Source organism: Prionailurus bengalensis, chromosome A1 (assembly GCF_016509475.1).
Source record: "Prionailurus bengalensis isolate Pbe53 chromosome A1, Fcat_Pben_1.1_paternal_pri, whole genome shotgun sequence".
Classification (NCBI taxonomy): Eukaryota; Metazoa; Chordata; class Mammalia; order Carnivora; family Felidae; genus Prionailurus; species Prionailurus bengalensis.
Genome location: NC_057343.1, coordinates 158311541 through 158335850, shown reverse-complemented (window position 1 = coordinate 158335850; position 24310 = coordinate 158311541). Strand labels below are relative to the sequence as shown.

The following is a 24310-nucleotide window of genomic DNA, read 5'->3' as shown; positions in this document are numbered from 1 at the left end:
GAGACTGCTTTGGATTCTCTGTCTCCTTCTCTGTATCCCTCTCCTGTTTGCATGCTCTCTCTCTCAAAAATAAATAAGCATGAAAAAAATTTTAAATGGGATTTATGTTAATCGACTCTGAATTCATCCACACTAAAATAGTAACTAGGTAATCAAGCACACATGACATGAAATTCTTCCTAGACTTGATAAATGGAAAATAATGAAGTGGGAGAGGACTATGAGGGAAAAAGATGAAGAAGAAAAAAATAGCTTGGTATTTTAAAGAAGACAAACGATATATTTTATAATTTTGCCTGTCTTTTACTTAGTGATATTTATTTGAGTGAAGGAAAAACAACCTGTTCAGAAGTATTTCTGAATTAACTGCTGGTGTTTCTTTTCCACTTGGCATCATATGTGAAACATTTCTTTTAAAGCATATGCCAACTCTTTTCAAAGGGAGCTTTGTTTCAGATGATCCATTAACTGAGGTATCATTATAGAAATTGGGTCAAAATTCAACGTATAATGCAGAACTCGTTAGTACAGTTTATTTTTCACTTTCCTTTCTCCTCCCCTTCAATGTGTCTTCAAACACATTCTTCCTCTTCTCGGTGCCAGCGTGATTTCAGAAGATTCTGTAACAAGTTCTCAGAGGCCCATTGTGCAGTAACAGAATTCTGGCAATGAACTGTAGGTTCTGTCCTTGCCTGCTTTCCTGAGTGGAAGGGTGCCCTCATCCCTCACAAATGACAGAGTAGGACAAGTGTGGCCGTGGCCTGCAAGCTTGCCAAGCACTAGGAACCCAAGCAAGAACTTGTCATGCCAATCAAACCTGTTGGGTGGATATGTGGGCAGGTGTTGAAGAACTTTTCTGGAAGAAGTATATGCAATCTCATTGTAAAGGGGATAATGGGTGTGGGAAACAACTGGGAATAAATTTCCCTAGGGTTTACTTGCTTTCCCAGTCACTTACAAAGTGGACCCAGTGTCCCATGTTCTTTTGAATTGTGGTTAGGGAATGTTTTTAGTTAAGCTTTCTCCACCCCCACCCCAATTTCTTTTTGTCTTAGTCGAGGGGATCCAGAAAATAATCATGGACCTTCTAGATGAGTTTAAAGACGAATTCCCTACCATCCTAAGATTGTCACGGTCTGATCAGGTAATGTGATTTCATAACTTTGAAAAGGATTACAAAAAGTATATTGAATTTTTAATATCATACCAATTATTTAATGCTTGATTTTGAGATCAGTGCCTGTAGCTTAGGAAAAAATTAATTTTGTCTCAGAAAAACAAATTTCAAATCTTACTCATTGTGTAAGTCTATGGAAAGCAGAGAAATGGCAGACAAGGAAGTGAGATAGATACATAAATCTATCTCCAGACTGGAAATCTGGAACCTTTTTATAGCCACAATTGCAATGCATGTAGTTTGCTACATTTGCTTAAGATTTGCTTAATATAAAATCAGAAACATATCTAGATATATTTTAACTAAAATCTATGGCAATTAAGTCAGTGAAAAAACTGATATGAATTATAGTAATAGAAACAAAAATATGGTATGGGTATATGTTTTAATGTGGAAAGAAAATAGTGATACCAATTTAAACAAAGCATATGTGGATATGTTTTGTATAACCTCTATTCCCAAAAGAATTTGCAACAGATAAAATATTGGGAGTTGGAGAGTGGATAGGTTGAAAAGATATCTGATCAGGAAAAAGTAATATCTTGTAACATAATTTACTTCAAAGTACACAGCTCTTAATGGATAAGTGTATTTTAGTCATCTAGACCACAGTTAGAATAGAATATGTTGTAAAGTTACACAGTACAGTAATAACCTCCTTATCCAGATAATCAGAGTTCGAGCAATGTCAAACATAAGGATCATAGCCAAAACCTGGAAATATACCCAAAAAACTCTCTGAGTAACATAGTAATCCCAAAGTCTATATATTTCATTCCAAAGGAGGGATCTTAGAACCACTTTTAACCATTCATCCAGACCACCAGGCATCAGACATTTACTAAATACTTTCCTATTGGCTGGAACTGGGGACGGGGAATACAGAGATAAAACAGGATTCTTTCAGTCAATGAGCTTAATCTAGTGGAGTCAATTGGAACTGTAAACAAGTAATTGTCTTTGGAACATGGTAAGAGGTAAATTTATCTTTGAGGAATGAATGGCTCTACCATTCTGAATGGTCAGAGAAGGATTTATGGAAGAAGGATGCTCAAATTGGGTCTCAGAGAATGATTATAAATTTTCAAAGTGAAAAAAGGGATAGGGTAAGTGGATAGGAACAGAGGAAGCAGTGTCACTTAGGTCAAAAAGTATGAAACAGCATAACATGTTCCCAGAATATCAAGTAAATTGGAACCAATGGTATGGGTTTTGGGTGTAGACTTTGGGGAGGGATGATGGTGAAGTGCAGGTATCTGGATACATAGTGGGAAGATGGCATCCAGATGGTGGTCCGCCAGACAGCAAATCAGACTTTATAAATCTGTATCTTAGACTCGGTGTCTAGTTGTTTCCCCCTTTTACACTCCCCTAGTTTTAGTATAAAATCTTCTTAGACAAATCTTTTTGGACATTTTTCTTGAGTATGCTCTGGAATATTACGGTAGGAAATGGGCAGGTGACCATGCTTGGTCTAGAATGTAAACCGATTAAGGCTAGCACACTAGTGGCAATGATTCCTGAGGAAGCCTCAAGGTGAATCCTAGGAAGCCAGAGACTGGTCTGGAAACCCCTCTTGCTGCTTCCACGTTGTGATTCTCTCACCATTGCCAACACTAAAGAATGAAAGAAGTTGCAGCTTTCTTCACAACTCCCTTCATCTCTTCCTACCCTCTGCCTTACCTCATTATCACTTGAGCCATAAATTTGGTTTAATAGTGAAATAGATTGATACTCTGATCCCAAAGAAAGAACTCTGAGTTCCTATTTCCAAGTCACTGAAGTCATTTATTTATGAGAACTTTACCTCATTCAGAGAAGAATATAAGCATAGTTACTTTATTTCTCATTTTCAAAACACTTACATTGTACTTTTCCCACCATTTTACTATGAAGAATGTGTTGCTGAGATTGGCAAGAAACCCAAGTTGTTAGGAGATACTGTACAGATGGAAGTTACTTGTACTTCAACAATAAATTATTCAGAACACAATGCTAATGCTTGGATAACGAAATTATTTTTAAAAGGTCAGATTGTAAATGCTGCAAATTTTATTTTTTGGGGGAATGATCCATAGTTCCCAAACATGCTGAAAGGAGTGGTTTTAATAATACTTAGGGGGCTTTAGTTAATTGAGTTGGATTTCATGATTAAATTTAAATTGAGTTTCTAGATTTCATGATTAGTTTTTAAAATGTCTTTTTAAAAATTTTATGCATTTATTTATTTAGGAAAAGGCCACCTTGTTGGCCTGAAACAAACAAACAAAATGTCTGGTGGGATTTGTATAGAGGGACATACCAAGAATAATAGTTCTTAAATAGTTCTTCATGACTAATGGTTTGAAGGAAATTTTCTTCCTGGGGCTGAGAAAATTTAATTTTAGGCTCTTGGCTTGAGGTCGTGGCTTCTGAAGTCATGTGTTCTTCAGTCGAACCCATATCCTGGTACCTTCAATATCCACTTCCTTTAGCAAGAAGTAAGTTTTAAAGGTTTACACTTGCCAATTGCAACTGATTTCTTCATGAGGACTTAAAAATATTAAACTTTTACATTTGAACAAGTGAAAACTGTATTCTACAATTAGGGAACTAAAAGTTTTAATTCAGATGAACTTTTACTTGAATGAGAGAAATCTTTTGTGGTAAATAGGGTCAATTTTTGTGGTTTTAATTATTAAAGGTGATTATGTGTTTTATTCTGTAATTATCTTGCATTTAGCCTTCTACTATAAAATTGGGAGTAGTAAATAGAACATATTAGAATCCATTTAAATTTTGGATTTTTATAGCTGTTGATGTACTTTTCTGAATTCTCTTGGCTTTTTTTTTTTTTTTGAACATGTGGGACAAAACTCTTGGGGCTGCACCTATAATGTCTGGAAATCACTTTTAATGGTGTTGATATTTCTAAATATGATGAGAATAGGAGTGTAACTAAAGTGTTCTATAATTAAGTTGTATTTTTGTTTTTGGTGAGTTGTTATGGCACTGTCATAATTGTGAAAGTTACAGAGCACATTGTACACTGAAAACTTTCAAGGTGATTTCTAATTTAATATTTGGTATATTTATTTCTCTCTATTAACTATTTTCAGATAGTCTTCATTCATTCATTCATTTCAACAAATATTTAGAGCACTCTATTTTGTGTCAGACACTATTCTAGGTACTGGGGAAAGATCAGTGATCCAAATGGATATAAAACACTGCTGTCATAGAACTTACATCCTAGTCAGGTAGAAAAACAAGAAACAAGTTTATTTATGTTAATGGTATGTATAAGAAGAAGAATAAATATAGTAGAAATATGAAATAGAGGTAGAAAAGGGAAAACAACTGACTGTTAAGTTAGGGTGACCGAGAGGGTCTTAGTGAGAAAATGATTCCTTTTTTTTTTTTTTTTTACTTCTTTTTTTTTTTAATTGAGAGAGAGAGCATGATCAGGGGGGAGGAGCAGAGAAAGAGAGAGAGAATCTCAAGCACACTCCACACTCAGCACAGAGCCTGATGCAGGGGTCAGTCCCATGACTCTGTGATCATGACTTGGGTGAAAAATCCAGAGCCAAACACTCAACCAACTGAACCACCCAGATGCCCTGAGAAAGTGATTCTTAAGAAAGACTTTAGGGAAGCCAGCGAGCAGACCTTGGTACCTTTGAAGAATCAAATGGCATAGCTAATGCAAAGTCCCTGAGGTGGGAGTATACCTAACCAGCTCAACAACTAGTGAGGAGGAAAGGAGAGAAAAAGACAATGAGGGTAGAGAGGTAAAAAAATGGCAACCTTTGTAGCATTTGTAATTCGGCTTTTACACTGAGCGTACTAGGAAGCCACTGAAGCAGCTGAAAAGAAAAGCAAGATAGGATCTAAGTTTTACTTGTATCTCTCTGACTGAGGTGTTGAGGAGTAGAATGGCAACAGACAAGGGGAGAAGGAGAGAGACCACTGAAGAGGCTCCTTGACTAGTCTGGAGAAGAGATGGTATAAATAGAATGGACTGAGTGCTGGCAGAGGGCATAGTTAGAAGTGGTCAAATTCTAGGACTATTCAGAGAAAGAATTGAATGAGACTTGCTGACAGGCTGGTTTTTTGGATGTGGAGTAGTAAAAAGCTGATGTAATGGAAATCGGAGTTCAGCATGAAAACTGCTGATGTTAGAGAAATGGGCATGGCTCTAGAAAACAAAAAGAAAAGAAAAAGGGAAAGCAGCATACATTCAAAGAATGGAGGTCAAATAGTGAAATCTGGAGCAGGATTCTCAAAACAATCTGATTAACTGATGCTAGGTTTCTAGTGATAAATGAACATTGCCTGGTGATGCTGGTGAGGGGAGTTGGAATATCTTTTCATACATTTGGTAATGTACTCCGGTGATGATAATGACAATAAGAATCATCTAAACTTGCACACTTTGCAACCAATTCCAGGATACTTAGGCCAGGAGTCAAACAAAACAAAACAACCCAGGGAAAAGAAATGAGCACTTCTTAATTTGGGGTCAACATTCAAATTTACACACATAGTTTGGGAGGAAAATACATAGCATAGATAGTAGACAAAAGGAAAAGCTGGTAGCTCAACAAAAGGACAAAAACTTTTTATTTTAAAATATTTTACTGGAGCCTTTTTCAACAATTCACTGAAGGGGCACCTGGGTGGCTCAGTTGGTTAAGCATCTGACTTTGACTCAGGTCATGATCTCGCGGTTCATCGGTTCAAGTCCCACATCCGGCTCTGTGCTGACAGCTCAGAACCTGAAGCCTGCCTCAGGTTCTGTATCTCCCTCTCTCTCTGCCCCTCCCTGGTTTGTTCTCTGTCTCTGTCTCTCAAAAATGAGGGGCGCCTGGGTGGCTCAGTCGGTTGAGCGTCCGACTTCAGCTCAGGTCACGAGCTCTGAGTTCGAGCCCCGCGTCAGGCTCTGTGCTGACAGCTCAGAGCCTGAAAACTGCTTCAGATTCTGTGTCTCCCTCTCTGTCTCCTCCTCCCCCCTCACACTCTGTCTCTGAAAAAATGAATAAACCATAAAAAAAATTTTTTAAATGAATAAACAACATCAAAAAAATAAAAATTCACTGAAAAGTGAATTGGAATCATTACCATAAACTGGTATTTTTTAAATGTTTATTTATTTATCTTGAGGGGGGAGGGGCAAAGAGCAAAAGAGAGAGAGAGAGAGAGAGAGAGAGAGAGAGAGAGAGAAAATCTTAAGCAGGCTTCGCAGCGCTGTCAGCACAGAGCCAAATGTAGAGCTCAGTCTCATGAACTGTGAGATCATGATGTAAGCCAAAATCAAGAGTCAAATGCTTAACCAACTAAGCCACCCAGGTGCTCCAGTGAGTTTTTTTGTTTTTTTGTTTTTTTTGTTTTTTTGCTTTTTTAAAAAGAGGAACATCTTACTCTGCGTCTAAAGGACTGTTAAGTAGTCTCTGTTGTTACCTTCCTATTCTCAAAGTCACAAAAACCCCACTTTATATTCACCCCAGTACCCAGATTGGGTTTCTAATACTATTTTTTTAATGTTTATTTATTTTTGAGAGGCAGAGAGAGATCGAGTGCAAGGGGGGAGGGACAGAGAGAGAGGGAGGCATAGAATACCAAGCAGGCTCCAGGCTCTGAGCTGTCAGCACAGAGCCTGAGGCGGGGCGTGAACCCACGAACCCACGTAAACCCATGTGAACCCACGTGAACCCACGTGAACCCACGTGAAATCATGACCTGAGCTGAAGTCAGATGCTTATCTGACTGAGCCACCCAGGCACCCTGTGGTTTCTAATACTATTCTTAAAAGTAGTAATGGTCTTCTTGGGAACAAGTTGATTGTATGCTTTGTGTCAGGGAAAAATAAAGGGGTCAGAAACATTTTATTGCTGGAGGTAATATTTGTTTCGGAGGTAACTGAAAGTTTTGAAAAAGGAAAGCAATGTAAAAATCATGAAGGGAAGCAAAGTCATCAAATTGTAACTATTTCAGCATTAAAAGGAAACAAAGATGATATTAATTAGGAACTGGTTGAGTCTGTTGGAAAAAGCTATGAATTTATGACAATACTGAAAGGAGAAATATGCAAAGGGCACTAAAGCATTATTGTAATGCACACTTGAATTTTTTTAAAATACCGTTTATCATAAATGCTGTATTTATAATGATATTCAAATTCAAATGATATGATCCTACAGGAGAATTTTGATTAACAGTTTATCAATTACAAATAGACTTATTTCTCTACAGGGGAAAATATTTAGAAAGGCAATGTTATAAAAGAGGAGAAGTTTGAACGGATCAATCTAGTATAGTGTTTGGGGGAATGAATCAAGATTAGTTAACAGAAATATCCGAATAAAGCCAGTGAATCCAGGCCAACAAGTACAGATCACCAAGACTTTGTAAAGGCACAAAGTACAGAGAGGGAAGCTCCATAATGTCAATGTCTTGCATCTGCAAAAATTAGAGTCCTTAATACACTGAATGACTATTAGATGAAATTTCAGTATAGTGTGCATGTCCCACTGCTGTTTGCCCTGGCATTATGCCTCACTTTATGATTATAAATTATGAGAGAAAACACAGTAAACTGTAATCAGAAGTAAAACTAGACATTCTAGCTGCTCCAACTTAAGGAGGAGTGGGGAAGAAGAATCAGCGAAGCAAAACATAAGATCGCAAGAGAAATTGAATCTGTATGTGCAAGAGCTTTGGCTATGGCAGATAATTGTGGTTTCTCTCCCTGGTGTGCTCGAAACCTAGCTATAATATCAAGTGATAGCACCTGTGTGTGATTTTGCTTATTTTACCCACCACATAATTACTTTTAAGGGTTTCTCTACCCTAAATTGGCTTGGAATTGCAGCAATTCTAGCAGCCCACAACTTAGATTGTTTTCTGGACTGTTAGTATTGACTAGGAGGGTTGAGACAAAAGGTAGGCTAATGGGACTTTTTCAGTAAAGTTAACAGATTTTAAGAAAGTTTTTTAATGTTTATTTTTGAGAGAGAGAGCACAAGTTAGGGACAGACAGGGAAGGAGAGAGAATCTGAAGCAGGTTCCAAGCTGTCAGCACAGAGCCCAATGTGGGGCTCATACCCACGAACTTTGAGATCATGACCTGAGCCAAAGTCAGATGCCCAACTGACTGAGCCACCCAGGCACCCCAGTAAAGTTAACAGATTAAACCACAATAAGACACCAGATCTGCAGAAATACATCCCCATTGACAGGCTAGAACAGCTTTTGGTTATCTCCAATGACAAATGCTCAACAGTAAAAGGAGTATTCAACTTTAATGACAAAAACAGCAATAATAAAATTATTTCTTCAGTATAAAAGTTGATGCATTTAAAGTTGATGCACAAAAGTTGATGCATAAAAATGATACATAGCACTTTAGCTCTTCAAAAATGCATGTTGCTCATTGTAGACCAAAAAAAAAAAAAATCCGTGTAAAAGATGTTTTGTGTTTATATATTTAGACTCAATAAATAGAGGTTCAAAGTTCCTTATTTGTGTTATGAACCATTAGTTTCCCCTAAGTCACATACAAAAAAGCCAGAATAGCCCATAAAATTACTTAAAGGAATAATGGCAACTATACTTGCCTGTTGCCTGGAATGCAGTCTAACCGCATTGTAAGTAATTTCTCTGTGGTTCACCTTCTGGTCCAGCAGGGAAAGATCTACATGTCATATGTTTTGCTAATGCCACAATCTTCTTCTGTCAGAATGTTCATGGAAGTTTTTAAGTTTTTACAAGTAAAAGTTCCTTAAGCTTGTTTATTAGTATATAGGGTATTTTATTTTCTTACATTGCACAATGCATTATGTATGTATGCATTATCACTTAAGATTTTAAAGTAAACTGGAGAAATATTTGTAACAGTTTTGAGTAAGAATTATTGTTTGAATTATTCAAACACTGAATAATATTTGAATAAGAACTGTTTGCTTTTGAAAGTGCCCTTAAAAAAATCAATGCAAAAATAAATAAACGCAGAGAGAAAAATGAAGAATGTAGATCTTTTGGCTAGTAACTTAAATTCTAGATATTTATGCTAAGGCAAAAATCATATATTTATTCAAAGATTTAGGTACATGGGGTGGGAGGTAATTATCAGACACTGAGTATATGCATAGGACCATGCATAATGTACTGTTATGCGGTACTTGGTCTCGGCCTGAAGTAGATTTTAATGATCCACTGGAGAATCACACATCAGTCACTTTTCAGAGGCTTATTTTCCAGAAAAGAGAACCCATGCGAAACCCATCCAAAATCAGAATGGCTGTTGCTCTAGCGAAGATCAACCGAGGAACATTAATTCAAGGATTAAGCAGCATATCCAGATCTTCCAAATCAGTGGCCAAACTTCTGAAGCCTCAACTTGCTTGTAGACTTTTAGAATTAAGGGACATATCGCATCGTTTGCTGAGGGAGCTTAATGCACAAAAGCAACCCGTATGTAACATGCAGGTGAGTCAATACTGCATGTGCACAAGATATGAAATTGCAAGATCTGAAAAATGAAAATGTAGCACATTTGGTTGTCCTACATGTAAAACATGAATATTTGGATAAGAAATGAATGGTTTGGCCTTTTGCCAATATGGCATATATATTCTGGTTAAAGTAAATCTGAAAGAGGAAGTAATGTGGACTTTTTTCCTACTTTGTTACGTGACTGAAATATATGAAACTGTAAATTTCAGATGGTTCAACCTAAATATTAGCATACAAATTACCACTTATAGCAAACCTAAAACTAATCGTATAACAAGCCTTAAAAATAATTTTGTTCCTTTTTCCTCATAACCTTGCTATGTTTCCAAGAAAGTCTTTGTTTGACTTAACATATTTGAGTACATTCAACTATAAACTCATTTTGATAGACCCATGAACATCCAAGTATATTTCAAATTACATGTTCTACATGGTTTTGTTGAGGGTCTGTTATATTTCATTAAGGACAGCAGCTCTTAAAACTTTTTCAGGACCAGTTTCCTTTTTTCTAAACTATATGGTGTAGAACTCTGAGTTTTTCCATCTGGGCATTATTCAAAGCATTCTAAATGTTTGCTACAAAAGATTTGGAATCCTGCAAGTCTGGTACCTAAACCCCAGAGTGGGTCATTTTGACTCTGTTGTTGAAGGGAGAAAAAACTCTCACTCAAACGGAGTTAAGCCAGAAAGATGTATTAGTTTACATAGTTGAACAATCCAGAGTAGATGAGGCTTCAGGATATATATAGGTGCTCAAGTGATGCCTTCAGGGTCCTGTTTTTCTCTTTTCCCCCATCTCCTGGCTCTGCTTCCTCTGTGTAGACTCCATTCCCGGACTGACTTTTCCCTTCATGGCTACAAGGTGATTTGCAGCTTTCCCAGGACTCCCATCCTTCCAGGTTCAATTAGAGCAGCAAAGAATGAAAGTTCTTGACCCAGCATTCCTGGACAACTCCTGAGTTTCACTCTTGGAGGTGGGCTTACCTCTAAACCAGGGAAATGGGATGCACTGACTGACCTAGGGCTTGATTGCCTATTTTTTCTCTGCAGTGGAGGTTGGAGCTCCATCCAGATCACATGACCAGAGAATGGGGGAAAGGATGAATCATCAAACAAAATTTGGGCTCTTTTGAAAAGATGAGCGAGCAAATGGATGATGGATTGTTAGAATCAACACAATATCCATTACATAGGAATCTCTCTTTAATCAAAGATTTTAACATTTTCAGAAATAACTGGATAGTTCAATTATGAATTGCTTGAGATAGCAATTATAAAAAGCTCCCTTGTAATACCTGATGTTTGAGAAAGTAAAAAATGCTTTGTGTTTGTTAACTACTGGTTTCTCTAAGTATTCCTGTATCTTTAGGTTGTCAGAAAGAAATGTCGCTGAGCTGTATAATTGACATAAGAAGTGTTCTTTGAAGAATATTTCTGTATTTATTATGAAATCACATTTAAAGACACTATCCATTATGTTATTTAATATTTCTTTTTGCTCCTCTTTGGTAAGTTAGAACTGAAGAAGAATCTGTGATTTTACACTCTTTTGAAACTAACAAATTAGCCTGCCACAGGTATACACACACACACACACACACACACACACACACACACGCACACACACACTGACCGACTGACAGACACACAAGACTCCCTTGAATCAGGGACAGAGATTGTTTATTGTCTACTGCAAAAGCAGCAGCCAGAGCAATGTCTTGTGTCATTCCCATACCCCCTCAGTTCCCTCAGGACAATGTGATGAGAGCCACATGATACCTATGCATATAGTGAGTTGCATCACAGGAGAGGAGCCTGAAATTAGGAGACTCAGCTTTTATAGGAGTGTTGGTGGGGCACCTGAGTGGCTCAGTCAATTAGGCCTCCAAATCTTGGTTTTGGGGTTGTGATATCACAGTTGGTGGGTTTGAGCCCCAAGCAGAGGCTGCTTGGGATTCTCTGTCTCTCCCTCTCTCTCTGCCCCTCCCATGCTTGCACTTTCTCTCTCTCTCTCAAAATAAATAAATAAACTTAAAAAAAAAAAAAAGGATGTTGGTGTATCTGCCCAGCCTTGGGAGGAGGGGTGGGAAGGGAGAGAAAGACAGAGAGGTTTGGGGAGAGAAGCAAATGTCTCCAGAGGGGGAAGTTGAAGGCTCTTGGGAAGTACACCTCTAAATCCCTCCAGAGTAACATATTTTCTCTAGCTTCAAAAACTGTTTCCTATTCAAACATGTGCTTTGTTCAGAAGGTCCAATCTGTACAGGAATGAGAGACATCCATGGAAGAATTGTCTTCCAATACTCATGAAGATTCAATGGCAGGAAAATAATCTATCTTTCAAGTTGAATTTGTGTTTCCTTTTATCTAGTTATAAGAACTAAGAAACATCACACATTTGCCTTTTTGCCCCGACAGTGAATTTCACAGGTAAATTTAGAGCTTAGTTGTGATAACTTATTCCAAGAACCTGAAGTGAGAGATGCAGGGTGATGGAGTAAATGACCTGTCCAAGGTCCATATGCTGACTGTGACAGTCTCTTTGACATCATTTCAAAATCAACACCTATGAAATTTCTTCTCCTTTGCTCTTGTTCTAATTGTCTTAGAATATAGCTTTAATTTTTAAAATTCTTACTGATAAAATATTTCAAAACATATAAAAGGTAGTTTATCAGAAGTCCTATCCAAATTTAAATTGGTAGTAATATTTTGCAATGTTACCTTCAGATATCTCCTCTATAAAAAGAAATCTAATTAACTATGTCCCAATCCATTCCCCATTTTTTCTCTACCAAAGGAAATCATTATCCTGAAGTTGATGTGAGCATTTCTATGCATACTTTCATATTTTCACTACATTTGTACAATCTATTATTCTTCATATATTTAAAATTTATATAAATGATATACTATACTCATCCTTCTGTAACTTTCTTTTTTCACTCAACATTTTTTTCAAACGTTTATTTTGAGAGAGAGCGTGCGTGTGAGCGAGTGGGGGAGGGGCAGAGAGAGGGAGAGAGAGAGAGAATACCAAGCAGGCTCTGTGCTGACAGCAGAGGGCTCAATCTCACGAACCATGAGATCATGACCTGAACCAAAATCAAGAGCCAAACACTGAAATGACTGAGCCATTTAGGCACCTGTACTCAACATTTTTGATATGAATAGCTATGGTTTATTATTTTATTTTGTTTGTGGTATCCCACAACTGTTTCTATTACAAACAGTATTTCAATGAACACTCTTGTAAATGGCTCCTTATCCATGTGTGTAAGATGCTCTCCAAGGGTACATCTAGAAGAGGCATTACTGGGTTTTGAGGGATGCACATCTTCAATTGTATTAGCTGTTGTCAAAATGCTTTTCCCTTGTGAATCATAGTGATTCTTGAATCTGAGGATAATTTCTTCAATTCTAGAAAATTCTTAGCTATTGTTTGTTCAAATATTGCCTCTTTCTCATTTTCTCTAATCTCTTATTCTGGAATATCTATTCAATATACCTTGGACATTTTCATTTTATTCTTTATGTCTATTTACCTTCCTCATATTTTCCTTTCACTTACCTCTTTTTCATACCTGCTGGGCAATATACTCACACACTTACCGCTCCACCTTTTCGTTCCTAGCACAGGGAATCTTTCTTTAAAAAAAATGTTTATTTCTTTGAGAGAGAGAGAGAGAGAGAGAGAGAGAGAGAGAGAAAGAACATGAGGGGGAGGGGCAGAGAGAGAGAGAGGGAGAGAGAATCCCTAGCAGGCTCTGCACCACCAGCACAGAGCCTGATGCGGGGCTCCATCCCATGAACCATGAGATCATGACTCAAACCAAAATCAAGTCAGATGCTAAACCAACTGAGCCACCCAGGCACTCCAGGAATCAATCTTTCTTTCTTTCTTTCTTTCTTTCTTTCTTTCTTTCTTTCTTTCTTTCTTCCCCTCCCTTCCTCCCTTCCTTCCTTATTTTTTTCTTTTCTTTTTTTTTTTCCAAATGCAGTCTTGTATTACATTTTGGAGTTTGATTTTATATAAAATTTCTAGGTATGTGGGGGAAGGGGGGGGGAGTTCCACATTAGCTCAGTCTGCCATACTACTAGAACCAGATATCCTTCAGCTTTGCTTAGTATCTTTTTTATGAGTTTTAATAGAAGACCATTAAATTTCTTTCTGGAAGTAAGTGAATTATTATTCTACTTTTTCCATTTATTCAACACATATTTATTGAAAATCGACATGTAAGATCACTAGTTTAGATACTAGGATTCATAGATGTCTTGCCTTTGCCCTATATGGACTGTGGGGACGATAGGCAAATAAGCAATGTCAGTGGAGTGTAGTAAGCGCATAATCAGAGAGTGCAAAGTGTACTCTGGAAGCGGCAACAAGGAGCATGTAATTCCAAAGAGTAGTTGGTGCAGGCTTTCGAGAAGATAATACCAGATCTTGAGGGAGGAGATATTAAGCAAGTGAAGAACTAGGAGAATTATTCCCAGAAGTGAACATCGTATAGTAAGATGCTAAGGTGAGAGAGAACATGACTTATTTAGGAAAGGTAAGAAGTTCCACATCGCAAGAGTGAGACAAGTGGGAACAGCCTTCGGTCAGAGATTCCAGGGTCCTCAAGGGTTAGGAATGAGGAATAAGCTATACTTCAATAATATGTGTTAGTTAGGGTGGAGAATCAGAATTGCCGCTGAGAGGAAATTAAGTTGTAACAAGCAAGAAAACAACATATCTCAAATATAAAAGTCTCAGTGAGGAGGGAATAGAAGTATGAATAGTGAAGACAATGGCCTAGAGAGTGAAAGTAACAACAGAGTAACGCAAGAAGTGTGATGGAGGTCAATGGATTGGTCTGGGAATGGAGTATATCCATGGTGTCAGTGTACCAGAGAGGTAAGTGGCATAGTACGAGTGAGTTACACCAGCCCTGGTATATACATTGCTTGGTTGTCTTTCCACAGTGACAGAGTTTAGCTTACCCAGAGTGGATTCCAGCATGAATTCCTTCAAGGATTGCCAGGCTGCCTGTGTCAAGGTAGAACTCCCTGGTGTGCAGAGAAGTAAAAGGAGTGAAATCTGGAATTGCTATGCAAGGGGATATGCTTGTTGATGCATGGAGGACATCATTTTATGTAGGAAGATAAGCAGACTAGATAATCTGAAAGTGTGTGTTAAAGATCCTCTTTATATGCTCTGTTTTGTCACTGATCTGAGGATAATTAATGATAGAAAGATATTTTTGTACATAGAACACCTTAAATGGTTCTACCAATACTCTTGTTGGATATTATGTAGCTGGGAATGCCAGTCAGATTACTCCTTAAAGAACACATAATAGAGAAGCATTTTTTCATTAGGACACTGACTATGACTAGGATAGTATTTCAGCCTTCTGATGTGGTCTGGGATGAAGCATACAGTAATAGTCTCCTCAAGATAATTAGAGCATGAATGTTGTTACAGGAGCTCCCTTGACTTTCTGGTTCTGTGCTCAGACCTAGAGTAAGTCTTATATATGTTAACATATTCAAAGATATTGAGCCCAATATGAACTATCCAAAGACCCAATTGATGCAAGTGACCTGAAGAGATCCCAATGGCTTTTGTAACATGAGCACATAGTTCAAGTCTGCCTTCTCCAGCTGGCCATCTTGTTGAAAGAGACTTCCTTTGCACCTGTCTTTATGGGTGGGGTGCTGAGTCAAGTTGCTCCTCAAATCCTTCCAGGTTATGCAGGGTTGAGATTATAGCAAGATGTCTGCTAGTCCTAAAAGGGCCTCCGGAATGGAAAACTCTGGTTAGATATTTCTTGGTAGTTTTCAACATCCCTAGCATCAGTACTTATGGAATGGTGCATCTGCTTAGCCTTGTAAGCTGTCTGGATGAGTAAAACTTGCAGCTGCTTTAGGCTGCAGTGACCTAGATAATCAGCTTCAATGCTGACTCCAGCCAAGACACGTCAGCTCCCAGACATAGTTGTTGACTTTGGCAGGGCAGTGCAGGGCCACAGGACCAGGAGCTCTTCCTATGATAGAATCTTCCTTATAGTGGCATTAAGAGATGATGTGTAGGCACTGTGAAGTGGTGTAGGCAAGATACAGGCAAAGGGGAAGAAAACCCGCGGCATCTAAAATGCCTGTGATATATGTGGATCCAAGTGAACTTGTGTTCCCTTTTTCAGAATGAAGATCAGACACTTTTCTAAGTATAGTTTTTTCCTCATCCCCAACCCTTCAAGGTAGACTTCAGTTTGGGGGTTAAATTCAAACTTCACATATTTTGTGTAACAAATATGTGTGAACCTCAAAAATATCAAGAGTCTCTACAGGTCTTCAGTGAGCCTATGGGGTAATCTTGGGTGGTATAATTCAAGACCTGAGGAGAAAGGACAATTCCTGGAAAGTAGACTACTTGGAATCTTGAAGACATACTTCTCCAGAGGTTGGGACATTTGAGCTTTAATAGGACTATGTGAGTAAGATCTTATTCAAAAACAATGTTACAGAGGATATTAATACTGGGTAAACGAAGTCAAATAGCTTTTTTTACTGTGCACTGCTAGGAGGCTTCCCCGTGCTCATGAATACTGTGTTTTACTCAAGCAAAGACATGGTCATGTAGCTTTTCCAAACTTACAGGAAAGACTTTTTTTCTGGACCCATTAACCCATCAGTGCTTCTTGCAACACTTACTTGTGAATCATGGAGTTCAAGTTTCCCCCCATTACTCCCTGGATATCCTTCTTCAAGGTGGTTTTGAGCAACATAAACTAAGTTGGGCCTGGTGGTTCTTTATTCTTCAGGTCATCTATAAGTGGATCTTTATTATTTTCTAAACTATTTACTGTTTGCTTTTTTGTGATTTATCTCAGTATGACTGAAAATAAGATAATCACAGATACTCCTTTAATGAGATGAGGCAAAGTTATGTGGCAAAATTTCATTAAACATCGAAATGTTTTTACTGTTGAAATATCCATGTATCTGATATGTTAGTATGACCATATAGCCTATCCACATATCTTATATATCCAAATTTCTTACACACTCATATTAACATTAATATTAAAAGTTCAAACAAATATATGGCCATAATACTGATATCAAGATGCTTTCAAATTTGCAAATAAAACTAATACAATAGGTTAGGATAAATTTTTTTAAATGGCTGAGGTAATCTAAATAAAACCTTTGATATAGAAAGGTCTCCTGTTTATTTGTTTTATCATATGCTATTCCTGCTTAGAACAAGCCAAAAAGGAAACAGCATGGTTTATATATGAAAAACATGTATTGGAAGTGGATCATAAAATTGAAAAATGGCTACCTGCCAGTAGCCACATAAATTTTGCAGGAAATGTGTTTTCCACAGGAATGATTTGTTACGGGAATAGCAATATTTATCAAAAGCATTAAAATGATGAAAAACTAACTCTTAAGCAATATACAGATTCATCATTCAGAAGCATAACGTATATCAGATATAGAATCTATTTTGAAACTTTGAAAAGTAATCAGTTTTAATTACTTTAGGTGAAGGACAAAAATCTGGAAAAGAATAGAAACGGTAACTTCTCATGCATGCAGATGCCACTTTTACTTTTATTGTATATGGCCTACGAATTATTGAATATGGACCCCCCACTGTACTCATGAATCTTTTACTCTGCTAGGAGGCATTTTGTTGGAGCGTATCTGTTTTCTTTCCTAACATCAGCTCTCTACTTGTATGTTTGTCTCCCTGTAGCCTAATAGTGGGATTCAAAGACACACTATCAATTTGATTCTTCTAGCAAGAGGGAAAGAGCAGCAGCTGCTTTGTTTCCTGGAAACTCTTTCCAGAAGCCAGGAACTCTGGGAAGTTTTCCAGACTGACTTACGGAGTGTGGGCTAAAACTACCCCTACCTGTCTCTGTATTTAGGAGTTAGTACGGGCCTGGAAAACAAGGAAGGAGAAGGGACTCCTCCCCACCACCCCCACCTCCATCTCTCAACTAGCAGGCTAGAGCGTGTTCTTGGCGTCAGCATTCCATAAATCACTTAAGGGAGAGAGGAAGGTAAATCGCAATGGGCAATTTTGTTCTTCATTCCGCAGTGGTAGCAGTAATCAAAAACTGAAGATACTACAAGCACTTAGATAGAACACAGTGCCATACAAATGTTTGTTCAACAAAGTGGTATTACGCATCCTTCAGAAGCACCTTTTAAAAGGCTATAATATGCCATTAAGTAGATACAGCTTATTTTACCTAACCGTCCTGCTATCAATTGTTCTAGTTTTTCAATGTTTTAAATAACATACACATACATGCTGTTCTTTCTAGTTTGTATGCATTTTTACTGTGTATTTACACGATTTTATTAGCTACAGCCTGTACCTTTGGGAGTTATTGAAGCCACTGAGTGTCTTGGCACTTACCTCAGAGGAGCATGGCTAACTGCCACTACACTGCTGAATGGGAAAGGAATGTTTTTCCTAATGTCCTCATTTCATATCCTACTCAAGGCAACAGAGGTGACCTAGAAGAGAGTACAGTTCCCTTAAACTAAATATATTCTATTATGTTTGAGGCAGGGACAGCTACCACCTGAAGCTAGAAACATCTGAGAGACAAATTCGTTATTGGTGTAAACCTTCTCTGTTTCAAAATGCATGCTGGATGTGAGCACAGAGCATTCCCTGAAGCTTAATGTTCATCTAAGGTTAATGCTGGCCTTCAGCAGTCTCATGATTAACATTTCCAAGCAGGTCATTAATCTGCAGGAAATCCTTAGTATTTCGATTGCTGCTTGCTTAATGAAGAGGTGAATAATTTAGTAAAGGATGATTACATGAATTTGAACAAAGAAAAGACTGTTTTTCTAACAACATGCACAGTGGCACCCCCTAGTGAGCACAACTTGTTAAATGTAAAAAAGTTAAAGTAATTTAGATTTTGGAAATGCAAGGTTTTTTATAGATCTTTCATAGGTTTTTATAGATCTGTCATAGCAAAAGAAAGTACCTTTTTGTAAAAAAAAAAAAAAACACAAAGAGAAAAATAAACTGAAATATTTTCAGAATGTGAAAAAAACCCAGATAGATCCAGTAGATAACTTTTTTTGGAAAGAACTATTGAAATTCTCATTTTACAATAACATGGTAAAATTTAACATTGTAACATTGAAAACTTTTATTATAATAAGAAAACTCTTCTGTTTTTGCAGGTCAGAAGGGGTTCTTTGTTTGAAATCATTTCTTTTCCAGCAAAGACTGCTTTAACTAGCATCATGTATGCTTCATATGCAGCACTAATTTATTTGGTGAGTTAAGAAAATTATTACAATCTAGATATAAATATACTTATTTCATGTATGTTAAAGATATAGATATATATTATAAATTCATAAACCAAGGTACTATTCTCTTGTTACACAATTTTACATTAAAAATTTACTCTTCTAAAATAAAATTACTTTTCTGAGGTAAAGTTAACCCATTTCTGACCCAAGTCAATTCACCAAAAACTAATTTGCTTAAATAACTAAAATTATTTTTATAATGTTTATTATGATTTGTTCAAAATGTTTTGGTTTTACTTTCACTTAGCTATGGTTGTTTTGTTTCAGCCATTGTGCCATGGTTGGCTAAAGTTCAGCATTCCATCAATTAGGTCCATGATATGGGGAATACAAATATTAGTGTATTTTGAATTACAAGTGTTGTAATTCAAAAGTGTTCATTACAAAGTGTGACAAAAGCATAAAGGGTTTTATAAATTATAAGGGGTTATTTTCTTTTAATCATTGCCATTTATACTTACCTTTAAATTTTTTTTTAAAAAGTATAACACACAAAGACAGAAAACTACACAGCTTGATGAATTCTCACAAAAGCTATTAATCTACCTACCACACACACATTGAGAAACAAAATGTAATCATCATTCTAGAAGCTTCTTTCTTGTTCCCCTCACAAATCACTTGCCTCTTATATAAAAGTAACCATTATTTTGGCTTCTAACACTAAAGACAGTTTTCTGTAAATTGTATATAAATGAAATAATATACTATATATTCTTTTATATTTGCCCTTTTTTGCTCAACATTATCATTATGAGATTTATTGTGTATAGTAGTAGTTTGTTGATTTTCATTGCTGTGTATTATTCCATTTGTTGAAATATATATATATGTGTATATATATAGAACATACATGTATTCAATATATGTGCCACTATCCATTTTGTGGTTTGAATTGAATATTATTATATAAATATAATATTATTATAATAATATAATATGATGTATTTTATATAATATATTAATTTAATATTATATAGCATTATAATATATAACAATATATATTATAACTATAATATATAACAATATATATTATAACTATAATATATAGTTTATATTATATAAACATAACATTATATTTATATATTACATAAATATATTAATAATATAAATATATATTTATAATATGTTACATAATATATACTATTATTATATATTTTATATTACTTGTAGTTTTGGCCATTGTGAATATGGTTTCTATGAATATTCTTGTACATATGTTTTGGTAAAATTACTGGACCACCAGAATATGCACATGTTCATGTCTAGCAGATACTGCCAAACAGTTGGTATTGTCAGTCTTTTCCATTTTAGCGATTCTTGTGGATATGTAGTATTATCACATTGTGGCTTTAGTTTGCATTTCCTTCATCGTTAATGAGATTGAGTTCATTTTTATGCACTAAGTGGACATTTGGATAGCCTCTTTTGTGAATTTCTGTTAAAGTCTTCTATTTTTCTATTCTATCCTTTTATTATTGATTTGTACTTTAAAAATATATTCTAGGAATAAACCCTCTTTTGGTTATTTCTTTTATTCAATGACTTCCTTTTCACTCTTTTAGCAGTGTCTTTAAAACAGAAGTTTTTAATTTTAATGTAGTTCAAGGTATTAATCTTTTCTTTATGTTAAGTGCTTTTTATGTCTTAATTAGGGAATCTTGACCTATACCCAAAGTCATGAAACTATTCCTCCTGATATATTCTAGGAACTTTGTTATTTTACCTTTCACTTTCAAATTTATAATCCATCTGGAATTGGTATCAGGTAAGGAACAAATTTTTCCTTCATGGGTATCCAACTGATCCAACTCAATTTATGGGGGGGGGGGTACTTTTCCTATTGCCCCAGAATACTTCTTTTGTCATATATCAAGTGTCCTTATATATGCAGGTCTGTTTATAGACTCTCTGTTCTATTCAGTTGATCTATTTTTCTATTCTTAGATTCAATATTGTATTATTTACAAGAGCTTTATAAGTCTTGATAACTAGTAGAATAAGTCCTCCCTTCAATCCTTGTACATGGTCTATCCCTCTATTTGTTTAGGTCTTTAATTTCTCAATAATTCTTATGGGTTTGTTGTTGTTCAAGATCTTATATATTTTTGTTAATATTTTTTATCAGATTGAAACACACAATACTAAAGATTCAGTTTTTCCCATAATCTATAGATTCACTGTAGTCCCAATTTAAATATCAGCAGGTGTGTAAGTTGACTATTTTATTCTAAAATTTAGAGGCGAATGAAAAAGGTCAAGAAGAGCCAAGACATCATTGAAAAAAAAAAAAAAAGTAAAAGGACCTTTAAACATATTCATAGTTTTTTTTTAAATAACTGAAGTTATAAATATTTTACAAGCATTTAAAACTTTTGAGAAATGCTCAATATCTTAAATGTGAATCTCATGCAAAAATGACATCCAACTGAGCTAGAATGCAAAAATGCTGCAAAAAATGGGTGGAATGAAATAGATATGGTAAAACTAAAACAAATTAGACTAACACCAAAATTAAACTCTAATTTCTCAAAGGCTTTTGAAATCATCCCACATGACTTGTCATGCTATAAATTTTCTAAGTAGGTAAAAGAAACAGTATTTTGGGGGACCTGATGATTGGTCATGTATCCAACCCAACGTCTAGGAGAGGCCAGGGCTGGAGTTATGATTTTGAAATCAAATAACATACATGTTGGAAGTTAATGCCCTGTGTATGGAACCACAGTGGAAAAAGTGAAAAGTCTGGAAATGGACTTTTCCATTTCCAAAAGAAATGTGAAAAATAGCAACATTTACGGTGAACTAAGAGCAAATCTGTGAAGGAGACAAAAAAGGAGTAATCAGAAAAGTAGGAAGAGAATCAGGAGAAAAAGTGTCAAGGAAATAGAGACTCAGGAAGTTGTGGGCAGTTAGGTGTCAAATATAAACAGAAAAAGTCAAGTAAAATAAAGTTGTGAAAAGTGTCTAGATCTAGTACAAAAGATGTTGGAGCCAACCATCTTGAGAACTATTTCAGTGATGCGACAGGATAAGGAGGACAGGAATAAGCTGGTTTCAGAGTGAAGAGGAGATGGTACAATGGAGGCCATGAATAGAGACTCTGGTTTGATCAAGAAAAGCCAGCATATATAGCAATCAAGAGGGAGACAGGGTGCCAGGGGTTTTTAATATTTAATTTTAAGATGGAAGATACTGGAGCACATTCTAAGTTGCAGGGGAAGAGCCAGTCAAGAACGAGAGGCTGAAAAGGCAGGGGATTATTAATAGAGAACAGGTAGGCTATAGGTTAAAAAGAAACATAGATACTGATCTTGATCAAGACTCTTCATTTTCGGAGACTGGGGTAGAAGTGGTTATAATGGGCACAGATAAAATTTTGTAGGTGAGGGAAGAAGAAATACATCAAATAGGACAGGGCTTCCTAATCTTCTTTCACAGCATGGCATACATAGAAAATGATCACATATGGGGATAAATGAATGAAGCTGTTTGCAGCTGAAAGTGACGGACCTCAAAATTTTATAGGTCCTGGTTGGGATATACTTGTATGCATGTAACAAAAAATAGCTGCCAGGGCCTTCATCAATGAAGACATTTAAATATCTCAGTTAATTAGAAGTCTAGAGTTAGGTGGTTCCCAGGTTTGTACGGTGGATCTACAATGTCATTATGAACCCAGGGCCTTTCCATTTTTCTCTTCTGCTACCTTGTTTGTTGTTTTTGATCCTTAGGTTTGTCACCTTATGGTCAGGCATCCTATCTATATCATTGTCCAAATTAGGAGGAAAAGATGAAGAGCCTTCCTTTTTATATAGGAGAAAAACTTCCAAAAATCCCTCCTGACCTTCCCCCAGCAGACATATTTTATTTTATTTTTTGGCTAGAACAGGGTCAGGTGACTACATACTAACTACAGGAAAGTGAAGGAAAGCATCAGTGGGATGCAGGCCAAGAGAGGAGGAGGCAGGAGGTCAGGAAGAACTTGTCAGTCTAAGGCCCTTGATCTTTTCTCCATTACCCTCTTTAGGAAAATCTTCAAAGTGTTTATTGCCTGTTATGTCAGCTTTAGGCATCACTTTGGCAAAATAAGCTGGTTAGGTATTCTCATATTTGTGGATTTCATTATTCTTGTTACTTGTCTTAAACACTAGGCATCATCATCTTCATTAGTAAACTTACAGAATAAGTTTACTGGATATAGTTCTTAGTGGTTCTCAATTTTCAAAGTTATATTTCTCTATGTGTTTTGTTTTGACACTCTTAAAGTACTGAATGGCTTTTTTTTTTTTTTTTTGGAGGGAAAATGGATCGTGTGTTTGTTTAGAAATCATTGCTCCACTGGGTTACTAAATTCTTTCTAAAATGTTAATGCCCTTCCAATTGTACACATAGGTATAAGCAAAGTCTAGGGGGAAAAATTAAAAACAAAAACCTACTTTGAGATATTAACATGTTTGGTAACAAATTTCATCTCCCAGAAAATGTTTCATTTAATTCAGGAGAATAAAAGAGTTTAATTAAATCAGGGAGTAAAGATGTAAGACAACTAATGAATTGAAGGGAAAAGAGGGAAAGCTTGTCTTTACTGAAGTATACCAGGCTTTAATTTTCTTTCTAGCTTATGATGTAATATATTTAGAACAAGGAAGCAATCTCTAGATGTTTATCATGTGCCAGGAAAGGAAGCGCTTCTTTATTAGAATTAAGTAGATTAATGGCTTTATGTTAAATATTTTATTGGATTTGTTAGTGGAAAGTTCAGTAGCTTAAGAAGAAACTTTACTTTTCGAACACATTTTTTTTTATTATTAGACAGTCTGTGTTAATGCTGTGCTGGAGAAGGTAAAGAAAATTTTCCAAGAAGAAGAATCCATAAGGCAAAACAGAAAGGAGAGTGAAAATCTTAGAAAAGCCTTTTCAGAGCCTGTGCTTTCTGAACCTACGTTTGATGAAGGTGAAATCAAAGCAAAACCTTACAGGTCATTACCGGAGAAACCAGACAGTATTTCGGATTGCTCCAAACTTCTTGCCAATAAGTTGAGTAACAAGATCCAGGTTTTACATTCTGTGTTTGACCAATGCACTGAAATGAATGAATGAGCAAATCTGAACATAAATATCATTGAGTGGAGCTTAAGAGCTATCTATCTAATCACATTTCAACTGAAAACTAAGAAACTAGTTTTCATATACTAATGCTCTGCTTTAGAAAAGGGGTAGAGAACTACTAAAATGTCATTCTCAAGTACTTATATAGTGGAGAAAATAAAATGAATCTTGATGTAGAATTTA

General features: G+C 36.1%; 1 protein-coding gene across 2 annotated transcripts; it reads left to right on the top strand.

Annotated features, from left to right (window-relative positions):
* The first annotated feature begins 298 nt into the window (after positions 1 to 298).
* SPATA9 (spermatogenesis associated 9) lies at positions 299 to 24310 on the top strand. 2 transcript variants are annotated; one of them, XM_043593916.1, is made up of 5 exons: positions 299 to 840; positions 1056 to 1144; positions 9416 to 9643; positions 18881 to 18976; positions 23831 to 24310. In XM_043593916.1, the coding sequence occupies exons 1-5, from the start codon at positions 831 to 833 to the stop codon at positions 24116 to 24118; spliced, it is 711 nt and encodes a 236-aa protein (XP_043449851.1). In that variant the 5' UTR covers positions 299 to 830; the 3' UTR covers positions 24119 to 24310. The 2 variants fall into 2 exon arrangements, with proteins under 2 accessions (XP_043449851.1, XP_043449846.1); XM_043593911.1 differs by having other exon boundaries at positions 299 to 865.